General features: G+C 41.5%; 1 protein-coding gene across 2 annotated transcripts in view; it reads right to left on the bottom strand.

Annotated features, from left to right (window-relative positions):
- Positions 1 to 2212: 2212 nt before the first annotated feature.
- LOC5573999 (calcium homeostasis endoplasmic reticulum protein) overlaps positions 2213 to 12246 on the bottom strand; it is a 28875-nt gene continuing 18841 nt past the window's right edge. The window contains exons 5-11 of one of the 2 annotated variants that reach the window (XM_021842317.1): positions 6835 to 6907; positions 6398 to 6472; positions 4186 to 4262; positions 3917 to 4118; positions 3672 to 3855; positions 3459 to 3599; positions 2213 to 3395 (exon numbers count right to left, since the gene is read on the bottom strand). In XM_021842317.1, the coding sequence (XP_021698009.1) occupies positions 2346 to 3395; positions 3459 to 3599; positions 3672 to 3855; positions 3917 to 4118; positions 4186 to 4262; positions 6398 to 6472; positions 6835 to 6907 (1802 nt within the window). In that variant the 3' untranslated portion in view covers positions 2213 to 2345. Of the gene's footprint in view, positions 3396 to 3458; positions 3856 to 3916; positions 4119 to 4185; positions 4263 to 6397; positions 6473 to 6834; positions 6908 to 12246 lie in introns of both variants that reach the window. The other variant, XM_001661036.2, reaches the window with a different exon arrangement.

Raw genomic sequence — 12246 nt, 5'->3', positions numbered from 1 at the left:
ACTCTTTTACTCTCACACCGAGCAGGGAGTAGAGAGCTCTGTTGTTAGTGAGGCTAGCTGCCTGCGAAGAGGGTCAGTTTGTCTCAGTCACCATCTGATATTGACGGAGGATGGATGTGCTCCCCAAAGCACGGTCCTCCGTGAGGCGTCTTCTGCTGGCTGGACGGGTTTTTTTTTGTGGAGGGGCTGGGAATCGAACCCATGACCTTCCGCTTATGAAGCGAAAGCGTAACCTCAAGGCTACACTGCCCATACTCGCATAACAGTCCCATTTATATATGAAATCCCATATAATATGGGACTGTTTTGCGAGTATGGGCAGTACAGACCCCCCTTAATTCGGTGATATGCTTGATTTTTTTTTGCTGTATATAGACAATAGAGAATCTCAAGTCAGATCAGGTACTAATACAGACAACAAAACGCGGCCTCTAAATCCTTGAAGAAGGCGAAATGTACGCCGAAACGTCGGAATGCTGAAGGAAAACTCGTTTTAGCTGCTCAAAGACTGGTAGAGCCGATAAAACCCAGAAAGAAATAAAGCCTGTCCACGTTAAATTTCGGACACCCAAATAATGGCAGCAAAAAAAAGTTACTCATAATTCAACAAAAACAATTGTTTATTTCAGAATAAAAGAGTTATATCTACAAAATAAACAGTTGACAAGGATGTTAATCCTTCTTTCTGTAAAATTCTCGAACTTTCTGTGGTACAACCGCCATCCGTGTCCGAAATTTATCGTGGACAGGCTTTAAGCCATCACGTCGATAGCAACCACAAAAAAGTCTGTAAACAGATTTATTGATGCATTTTCTTAGAATGTTTTATAATTTTATAAATTTTTAGTTACAATATTGCCTCTGTCACTTGCTTTGTAATAAGATTAGGTTAAGAAACTTTTTTTTTAATATTATTTTTTGAGAATGTTATTTACAAAATGTAGAACAATATTTGTTGGTAAGGAACAAGAAGAACTGAGAAAAGTGAATTTTAAATCAGAAAACTGAAAGAAAACCTCAAGTATTACCTTTAAATTTTTGAAACGCTATGAAAAATTGATACTTAACTGATTAATTTATTGCTTTTGTGTTTTGAAACTATGTTTCAGACTGAAAGCCGTTAATTCCCACTGCTTTGTTCAACAATTGCATTGCTAAACGATTAGTTAGTTGATAGATTATCAATTATTTTATCTTTAGATCACATTTACAGAGGGGCAACTGTATTGAGTGAGATAAATGAGCGTATAAATTATTTCTTATCTTATCATTCCTGAGCTAATCGCACCAACTCGATTCAACCAGTATTTGGTAAAAATGGGAATTAAGTTTTTCTGATTTCTTAAGATGTTTTTAATTCTTTGTTAGTATCGTTAGTATCATACCAAACATTACATTCATTTTTGTTTATCTAGCTGGTTATTCGTTTTTTTTTTTTAGCAATCGTCTGTATTATCTGGAAAAGAGTACAGTTGAGCCCATTTAGCAAAAAAGAATAGTACAGAAATTTTTAAGGCAAAAAAGAGTACATGTACTCTAAAAAGAGTACGTCTGGTAACCCTAATCCTACTGAGGATCGGCGTTGTTGACTGTATATAGTGGTTATCACGCCCAATGGTATGGGTGCCCTAGTGTAGATGTAGTTGTGAACCTTAGAGGAAAACAACATGCACTCTGTCTCGAAAAACACCCAGAATCCGGGTGTAAATTTTTCAAATTGGGTAATATTTCCATATGCAATTTGATGAGTCTGGAAAGCGTGTGCAAGTTTCTTTGAGGAAAACAAAAACAAACTGTATGACGAGCGTATGCTAGTCTACGTGTGTTCAAATGTCACTAAGCTCTATTGAAATATGCAGACACTGGTACATATACTAATCACGTTGTTAAGCGTAGGTAATAATTATCATGTAGATGGATTCGTTACTGACTTCCGATGAAAAATATGTTCACCTCAAATAAGCTTTAGATCATCCATTGAACAAAAATTTAGTTTGGTTTTCTATCTATTGAACCAATCGATATTGCGATCAACTATTGCTAAAAAATCTTTCTACTTCTAAAGTCATTCGACCAAACGTCCATTCGACCAAATGTATTTTCGACCAAATGTCCTAAAGCCGCATGAATCATGACTCGTATAAAGTCTCTGCTACCGATAGGACGATAAGTTTGGATTGTTTTTGTGATAACGATGGAAAACTCATGGAAGCGTCATTCAATACATTTTATTTGTATGTCCCGTTTTCATCTTCAAGATTAACACCATATGTCACGAATTATCTTCGTGCAGTGTTTTCTTTGTTCGACTAATCGATTTGTAATCTAAATATTTACTCATCTTCTTACCTATCGTCAGCTCTGGCCTTCATGCGAGTGATAAATGCCGCGCCCTTATTTTTACGGAAACTCTCGTACGGATCGTTCCTTGCACCGTACGATCCCAGGCCTTCACGGTCATTACCTCCCCATATTTCACCTCCTAAGCCTGGCGTCGCAGCCATTCCACCCATTCCGCCCATTTTCGGCATTTTGTCCTCTACAAAAGCCGGCAGATTTTTGCTTCCAAATCCGCTTCCACCAAAACTTGGCGGAGTGGGCGAACGTTTCTCCCGTGAGCGATCCCGATCTCTACGTGGCGATCGACTTCTGTTGCGTGGTACCCGTCTTGGTGACCTGGACCGCGATCTGGATCGCGAGCGTGACCTATTTCGATAACGTGCCGGAGATCGAGAACGGGATCGTTCCCTCGATCGAGACTTTGAGCGACTACGACTCTTAGATCGGTATACCCGTTTCTTTTGTTTCTTGGTTGCCTTCAACAGCTCAGGATCGATAGGCGTTGGCGATCGTGAGCGATCTCGTACACCGCTTTCTAGTTCTTCTTCCTTCTGTTTGCGAGATGCATTTTTAACTTTGAAATATTCGTACAGCGCTAGCTTTTCCCATCCTTCGCCGTCACGTGGCCTCTCATGGCTAGGGGCCGCATAGAATGCGTCAACGGCCGATAGTAATCGTTCGTTTGGAGGAGCGGGCGGAGGGAGTCGTATGTCCTCCGGATCTAAGGGATGATAATTGAAGTCTTCGAGGCGGATCAAAGGAACCATCAGGCCAGCAGGTAGTTCAAAGTAAGGAATCGATGGCTGCTGTGGACTGAGCGGGCGTTCATCCTCTTTGAACTCTGGCTCGGCTTCTTGTTCTTGCTGGTCATCGATTTCATCGTCCGGAGGTGGATCATCGTAGTCGTCATGCCGTCTCTCATCGGAGTCCTCGTTGTCTCTGTACGGATAGTCGTGCATACCAGGAGGAGGTCGCGTCATATCAGGGATTGGGAAGTTTGGCGGAGGCTGCGAGTAATCTCCGTTGTTGTTACCGTCGCCTGAATTGCTAGATTGCTACAACCGAAGGATACATGAATTAGGTTAAAGGACAAATGAGATCTTGATGGGAAATTCTACCGCATAGTTCCCGCGTCGATCGCGATCATCGCCGCCCAGACTACTGTTCCGGCTGTCGTTGCTGTCCCTATTGTTCTGAACTTGATTGTTGAGGCTTTGCAAATTCTGAAGAGCACCGGATAACAACGTGAAATTGATGTTCTGCTCCAATAGAGATGGAAGCGGCGCATCGCGATCATTATTTCCTCGATTAGTATTAAGTAGCGCGTTTACCTGAGCGAGACCGTTGTTGGATCCTCCGGTTAATTCTGGCAACAAAGGTTGGGGTGCAACACTCTTCTGCTGCGCAGCCAGGGCAGCCTTGAGGGCCTGTTGCTCGATCTGTTGCTTTTGCTTTTCCAGAAGGGTCAACTGCTGTGTAGCGTGCTGAACAAACGCCTGATGCTGCTGTTGGTAACTGTTTCAAAAAAGGTTATTGTGAGTTTGAATAATCTTAGAGTATTCCAAAGTATGCTTACTTCTCAAAGGTTACTTTAGTTGCTTGAGTGACCTGTGCCACGATGGCTGCATACTGCGTGAGTAATGAGTTTTGGTATTCCTGCAGCGACGATGGCGGAGATTTAAGCTTCGAAATTACGCACGCATCGAAAAAGTTCCCCTTCGACTCCCACAAGCACAGAAGCTTGGTCAACTTCGCACGCTGGTCGTCTGTTTGGGCCGCTGGAGTTGGACGAGAACTGTGTTATTTATCTTCTTCACAGATGATAAATTACATCATTTAACTTACTAATTTGAGCGTTGCAGAACATGGGGATGACGGCACTTTCCAAACATTTCTTCAGCTCATCGGTTCGCTTCCGTATGCTGAAAAATTTACTAGTTAGTACATCTTGGGAAACGACAAACTTAAGGGAAAATATCGCCAGAAAGTATGTAGGCAGATTGGACAACAGTTGGATCGTATAATTTGAAAAGTTTTCTTCATGCCAGTGTTAATAAATAACCCGGAAACGGGGCATACGGATTATGCGAGCACCAGAAATGTGTGGAGGTTGATGTTTCACGGATTCGATATTCCACGGACTATAATCGAGATCTCCATCAAAATGTTTGACTTCTTCAAGAATTTTAGAATTGATTTCTGATAGGATATTTCTACAAATTACCCAGAGCTTCTTTCAGGAATTTCTTTGGTTTCTTAGTTCCTGCGTTTTCCATGAATTCATCCAGTGTATATGATCCACAGATGATTTAGGATTAAGATTTCCTCCAAAATGTTCGGTCAGAATTTGTTCACAAATTCCATCAGAAATTTCAAGGCTGGTATTCGGTTGATCAGAAAGCGAATCCACCGCAGAAAGAGAAGGCACCACAAAAATAGTGTGATAACTGAATACATGCACATGAACAATATGGGAAGGGTTTTTGCAATGACTTTGTGATTCATACATACTTTTCGATGGTTCTGTATAAAAATAAGAACATAGGGTAGAGAGAGCATCGAAAATAGTTCATTTTTGCGATAATTGTCCCGAAAAAGTCAGATGTCATTCTAAGAACTGATATGTCTGATTCGACCAGAATGGGAAAACCCCATTTCGATATGTAACCCGAAGTTGTACGAATTTATCCGATGATATGAGATGAGATATGAGATCCTCACTGAGTGACCACAAACATGTATAAAAAGCGAAGGAATAAACGATGACGAGTGAGTCTATAAATATCTATCTTAAAGTTCATTACTTATAAGTTCGAAAAGTTATCCGTTTAGTGAAATACTACAAGAACAATAATCGCTAACGACCGTGGAGGTTTTCTTGCAGCAAAACCTGGAGGAATAGTTCGAAAAACTCCATGGGATAAAAGAGAAGGATCTCTGTAGATATTCTTTGAAGTTTATCTCGGACCTCCAACTGTCATAGAGATGGCACTGTTCATAGAGACCGCCACTAATCAACTCGAAAGCTTTCTCCAAACAAGTTCTCCAAATTCTTGTTCAGTTTTCAAATCGATCTACCAAATATCTAAAGACCGATCCATCCAGAAATTTGAAAAATTGTAGATTTTGTTTGAAGAAGGAGACAATAGAGACCTTCTATTAAAACTGGACACTTGCATTGAAAGAGTGAACTTTGGGGATGAACCTGTCTACGGCACAAAATCCCTTCAATAAAAAGTAATTTAATTCAATTCAATTCGAAAGAGTAACCAAGTCTATGGAAATAATGATAGTTCGTCCCATATTAAAATTGATTTGAAAGTGATTTCCATATTATTTTCAAAAATAGTTTCAGCTCCGAGCACCAAAAATTTTGAAAATTTGGGTTTGTGATTTAGAATATGTTGAAAAAAAAACTACTGTTAAACCACCCTTAGATACAATCCAACTGTTGCCATATTTCCTAAAAGTAAAATAAGAACGTTTTGAAAATAAAAAAGATATTCTTCTTTTGTATACAATAGATAGTTAACAGCTCAATTTCCCAAAGAGCACTTTGTATGAAATACTTTAGTTTGAACAAAAAACATACAGTATGGGACAGAAAAATCAGAGCTGCAATATCTGAAATCAATCGATTTTTTTTGTATTGTATTGTATACTCATTTCCAATCACCGATTGAATTGTCGGTTGAAAAGTATGAAGTATTCAATTGAAGTAGATTTTACATCATTTGAAACCCCTAACGACTGACGGGTGAGCAGATCACAAACTGACTTGAAAGTTTCAAATCGACTGAATTTAAAAAAAAAGATAGAAACACAACGCTTCACATCTTGGTACAACGATTTTGATAATTAAATGAGATAGTTCTCAGAAATTGAATTACCGAAAAATAATATGAATCGATTGAGAAACGGTGCAGATATAGTTATCTGAAGTTGGTCATTATGTTTAAAAAAAGGCTCTTGTTTTGTCTGTCTGATACGGTATATGATTTCTTAATTGAAGCTTAATGTTTTCATGATCAGAAAAAGAAGAAATAATCAAACTTACCAGTGGTGAATTACATCATTTACTAGATATATGAGATGTAATTTCTGCGAGAATAAAACGCCGGCAATAAGCGCCCTATGGGAAGAGACAAGATCGAGAAAAACACAAAATATTCGGATATCCGTTCTAACATTTTTCCGCGATTGAACATTCGAACTCTAATTTTCCTTCCAAAAGTCAAAGGTCGTCACGATTGTCTGCAGAACTAATGTTAAGCACTGCCGTTTTGCAGTTTGTAACTAGATTTATAGAAACAAGGCGTAAAACTATTTGAATTAAGGAACATTCTGCAAAACGAAAGATTGCTTTAAAAACGGCTGTCGGAGTTGTCTTCTACTATCTATAAGTCCGGTTGTCGTCTTTGTCTGTGTTTGTACGGTAATATTATAATAGATGCATAGGAAGAGAGGAAAAAACGTTAGAACGCTTCTAATTACTTTCTCAAAAGATACTGCGAAATAATTTGACATTTTCCCGAATCGGTACAATGCTGTAAAATCCAGCCTTTTCCTAAAATTGTAATCAACAAAAAAATATATGTAAATTGAGATTTGTTTGCGATTAGTGAAGATGCTTATTATTATATGAAGGTTTAGTTAATGTTGAAGAGAAAATAAAGGTCCTCGAGCAGCGATTCTCAACGCAAGAGCATGGTAGATTATTTTTATAGCTTTTAGAAAATGCTTACGACACACTTGGAAACCATCTACCGTGGTACATTTAGCATGAAATGCACTCGTTAGTAATTGTTTACATTGAAACTATCTATGAAATAATCGTGTAGAAGTCATTAACCAGATGTGCGTTTGAAAGTTATTTTTTTGCGAGATTTTTTTTGCACAACGTGTAATAAAGCAACAAAACGTTATTGTAAGTTTAACTAAATTCCAATGACATGCGGCTGATTGGCACGTCAGGAGTTAATCATCAATATTAACCTCCTTTTCCCGATCAGCCTAGATAGCCGCGATACAAGTGCCCACCGCTGCCGTTCGGCTACGGAAAGGTCCGGCAGAAACCCAGGTGGCCTTAGTACGGCTACCTGTGGCGGATGCTAATAAGTCCGCTAAGGTAGGGAAGATCAAGGTGGGTTGGTCAGTATGCTCATTGACCATACACGAGCAACCGATGATCTGCTTCAGGTGTAGGGAACCAGGACACAAGTCCTGGGGCTGTAAAGGCCCTGATAGGACCAAGTTGTGTAGGCGATGTGGTGAGGAAGGTCATAAGGCACTAGGCTGCAAAAACCCTCCCAAGTGTTTGATTTGTGCCGGGAAGTCTGTGAACAACAAGCATCCGACGGGAGGCTCAAGGTGCCCGACCTTCAAAAGAGCCATAATTGAAAAGTCACAGTGCAGGTAACGCAGCTGAACCTGAACCACTGTGACGCAGCTCAGCAACTGCTGTATCAGGCAATCAGGGGTCAAATCCTGCTAGAGGCACTGGCCGTGCTAGATGTCGATCTGGCTAATGTTGGTACCAAAAGTACCTTTAGCCGAAACGGAGAGGAGTCGATTATCGACGTTACTTTTTGTAGTCCTGGCCTAACGAGTAGTTCGAACTGGAGGGTAGACAATGCCTACACTCACAACGACCACCTAGCGGTTCGCTACAGTATCGTTTACAACAACAGCAGACAGCGAGTAGAGGAAGCGGCTAGGTCAAGGCCAAGCCCTCGTAGGTGGAAGACATCGTACTTCAATGACGAAGTACTTAGAGAGGCGTTCCGCCGTGGGCGTAACCTACTCGGCTTAAGCGGGGACGAGCTGGTAGCGGTGCTCTCGCGTGCATGCGATGCGACCATGCCTAGGCAAGTCCACCCTAGGAATGGGAGACCACCGACGTACTGGTGGACTCAAGCGATTGCGAACCTGCGCCGTGCCTACGGGCCAGGAGGCGGTTGCAGCGAGAAAGAAGGAAAGAAGGAAAGAAGGAAAGAAGGAAAGAAGAAAGAAGGAAAGAAGCGAGCACGTACTGAGGAGGAGCGTGATGAACGACGGGTGGTGTTCACTGCTGCCAAAGTCGCCCTGAAGTCCAAGATAAGGGCAAGCAAAAAGGCCTGCTTTGAGGGACTCTGTCAGATTGCCAATGCGAATCCGTGGGGCGATGCCTACAGGATCGTTATGGCAAAGACAAGAGGTGCAATGGCTTCTACAGACCAATCTCCAGCGATGCTGAAGGGAATCATCGAGGGGCTGTTTCCGCGCCACAACCCTAGCCCTTGGCTTCCTTTCGTAGGACAGCCGGGGATTGGGGCTGGCGATGAGGAGAGAGTAACCGATGAGGAACTGGTAGGGATTGCAAAATCCCTCAGAATAGGTAAGGCACCAGGTCCGGACGGAGTTCCAAACCTGGCCCTCAAAGTTGCAATTGCGGAGGCTCCCGGGATGTTCAGATCTGCCATGCAGAGATGCCTGGTCGAGGGAGTTTTTCCAGATGTGTGGAAGCGGCAGAGCCTGGTACTGTTCCCAAAGGCGGGAAAACCACCCGGTGACCCGTCGGCGTATAGACCAATATGCTTGATCGACACGGCGGGGAAAGTGCTCGAGAAGATCATCCTCAACAGACTGTTGAGGTACACCGAGGGTGTAAATGGTCTCTCAAGCAAACCATTCGGCTTCCGGAAAGGGAGGTCCACCGTAGACGCTATTCTGACGGTTGAAAAAACCGTTGAGATAGCACTCCACTCTTGACGTAAGGGACGCATTCAATAGTGCTAGTTGGGCGGCTATTGCTGATGCGCTCCTGCGTCTGGGGATACCCGAGTACCTGTATAAGATTCTGGGAAGTTACTTCCAGAATCGGGTATTAGTCTACGATACAGAAGTGGGTCGGAAGTGCTTTCACATAACCTCAGGAGGTTCCATCATGGTGTTATGTATCGTGCTACCTTGGTGGACCCCCCTAAGCGTGTCATCGATGTTCGTTGCTGCATGGCTACGCAGCTAACCTGGAGGTTGCGATGTGAAATACCCCCTCTCCGAAGCAATGCCTTCTTGGTGGTCCCGGAGAGACGAAGGGTTTGGCGGCAATGGGAATGGTTTAGTGGGTCGGGGATGTAGTCCTGTTTACTGCTTGCATGTAGTAAATGGTACCCAACCCCACACTCCTCGACGGGGTCAGTTGAGCAGATTATCCCTCCATTGCTAAGAAGGAAAAAAAAAGGAAAAAACAGATAGCCGCGTAGTGTCGGTAGCGATTTTTGCAATTGGCTAAGAATTAACACTACGGACTGCCTGTTCCGGTGGTAGAAGTCCACCTCACAGGTGACCCCTAATGCATGATGTGATGCGTATCGTGCCTAAGAATTAATGGTTAGGGGGTTCTAAATAAAACCTAATCGTAAACGGAGCCTGTGGGGTACCAGGGCATCCGCAGGTGCTACCCGGAGCAATGGTGCAGGTGAACTTGTGTTTCTACGAGATAATCGGCTGCCATTGTTCAGTCTCAAGCCTGAGGCTAAATAAGGACGTTTTTCACAGTGTATTCTGTGCTTCTTCGCCTTTGGTGACTTTTAAGAGTTACCGATTTATTTTTTCGCTGCTGATCTGTTCGTGCTGAGATTGTGAAAAGCTTAATCCTGCCTAGTTTGGGTAGTGGCTGCGGTTAGGATAAAATAACAGCATCAATAAATGTTTGCAGACCCATGCAAAATTTACAGCCCAAGTGGCGTTTATTAAAGAACCTTGCTTACTTTCGTAAGGGAAACTTCTATCTTGGTATCCTTGTGGAAACAGTTTTTGTTATTGTCAGTAAATATGATATGGCGAACTCGCGTGTCATGCCTCATGCATATGTACTTCTTCTTCTTTCTGGCAGTACGTCCCCACTGGGACAGAGCCTGCTTCTCAGCTAAGTTCTTATAAGCACTTCCACAGTTATTAACTGAGAGCTTACTGTGCCAATGACCATTTTTGCATGCGTATATCGTGTGGCAGGTACGAAGATACTCTATGCCCTGGGAAGTCGAGAAAATTTCCAACCAGAAAAGATCCTCGATCGGTGGGGATTCGAACCCACGACTCTCAGCTAGGTCTTGCTGAATAGCTGCGCGTTTACCGCTACGGCTATCTGGGCCTCCGCATATGTACGTGCTCGTTGATAAAGCAATCCTTGCTACACTCATTTCTGAGTTAACAACCAGAAATTTATGTGCTTCCCAATTGTTGTTTCTGTTGGTGACCTCAATAGGGAAATACGTCTATTGTTCGGTGTATTAACCACATGATGGATACTCCACAACGGATGATTTCGAACGAGTTGTCGTACATTGTGTAGCACAAGGCCTTCCGCTGATTGTGAGCAGTGATGCAAATGCTCAACACATCGTCTGTAATGATGAAATAAGGTTCAAATATGGCGATGGCACAAATCTCCCAATTTGCAGGGAATGTGCCTTTGGAGCCGGCCTTCTGATACCTGATTGCTATTGTAATGTATTTTTAATTTCATGTTATTATATTTTCTCCCGAAATTTTATCAAAAATTATTGCAAACATTTATTTAAAGAGTTCTTAAGACATTATTTCGAAGATTTTATGAGAAGCAGTGATGCTTTTACGGAATTTCGGAAGACTTGCGTGCAATATACCTTTCTGAAGATAACCCAACTTCAATTTCTGAAGATAACCCTACAGAGATACTACCAGGAATTTCTCCAAAAGCAGATATTTCTTAGAAAAGTCCCAGGTTCTTCTCCATGAATTAATCCAATGATTCTTCCATCGATTTCCCCAGGATTTCCTCCAACAATTTTCGTCGAGGAAATCTTCAATATTTCAATCAGTAATTTACCCAAAACACCAGAGTTTGCTGGAAATTCAACCGAAAGTAGTTTATCAGGATTTCTTTGAGATAATAGATCAAGCATTTCTCTCAAGGCCGAAATTCTCACAAATACCGAATTCTCACAAGGATCTCTCAAAGAACTCCCGGACTTTTTTAAGAAGTTTTCTAGATAAATTGACGCTTATATTGAGCTGTTCGGTAATCCAATCCGCATGGTTATTAAATTAATTAACTCATTACGCGTGGTAAAGATGGACAAATTATGGGTGAAATTATTTCATTTTCATTTTCATTTTGCAGCGTTTGGTGGGGCAATGAGAGCGCAAGTCAGTCCAAAGCCGGGGTAAGGGATAGGTAATGGCCGTAATAGTCTATGCGGACCACTTGAACACCATCGGAAAGGATAAGAAGGGTTGGGGTAGGGTATAGGGAATGGAGAAGACTTGACACAGTAATGCGATTAATGCTGCAAAATGTAAATGTGCTGAAAGCAATTTAATTTGAGTTTTGAAGTTTGATTTGACTTATTAAAATTCCAAATAGATCGGCCATTGTACAAGTAAGAAAGAATATGCTGATCGCTTTCTAGAAATTTTATAAACAACAAAATAACAACAATATGAGAGTGATGCTAAGGGCTGCTGATGGCACAATGCGACGCTTTAGGAGATTTTGATACTGAATGAACATTACTATACAGAGCGCAATTTAATCGATGGTGATAACTTTACAAACTTTATCTGTTTTTACACTGATTGACGATGCTGATTTACATAAAAATATTTTAAAAATAATTGATATTATTAGTTCATTTGTTTGTGTGATCTAAGTGTTAATAATGGAAACATTTTACATACCCTTGATAATAATACTTCCCTGATCAGAAATATTATATTTTGAGCGCCCTTTTCGAAGCTATTCTATCCAGGTATCCATGTACTGCTTTCAATCCTGAAATTATTCTTATTGTGCATGCTCATGCATTATATTAGTGATGATCATAATCATGCAACAGATAAGAAGGAGAGAAAAAGAGAATATAGGAACAGTGATTAGTAATG

This window comes from Aedes aegypti, chromosome 2 (assembly GCF_002204515.2).
Source record: "Aedes aegypti strain LVP_AGWG chromosome 2, AaegL5.0 Primary Assembly, whole genome shotgun sequence".
In the NCBI taxonomy this organism is placed as follows: Eukaryota; Metazoa; Arthropoda; class Insecta; order Diptera; family Culicidae; genus Aedes; species Aedes aegypti.
Note: the sequence above shows the minus strand (reverse complement) of the source record. Positions and strands in the feature narration are given on the sequence as shown.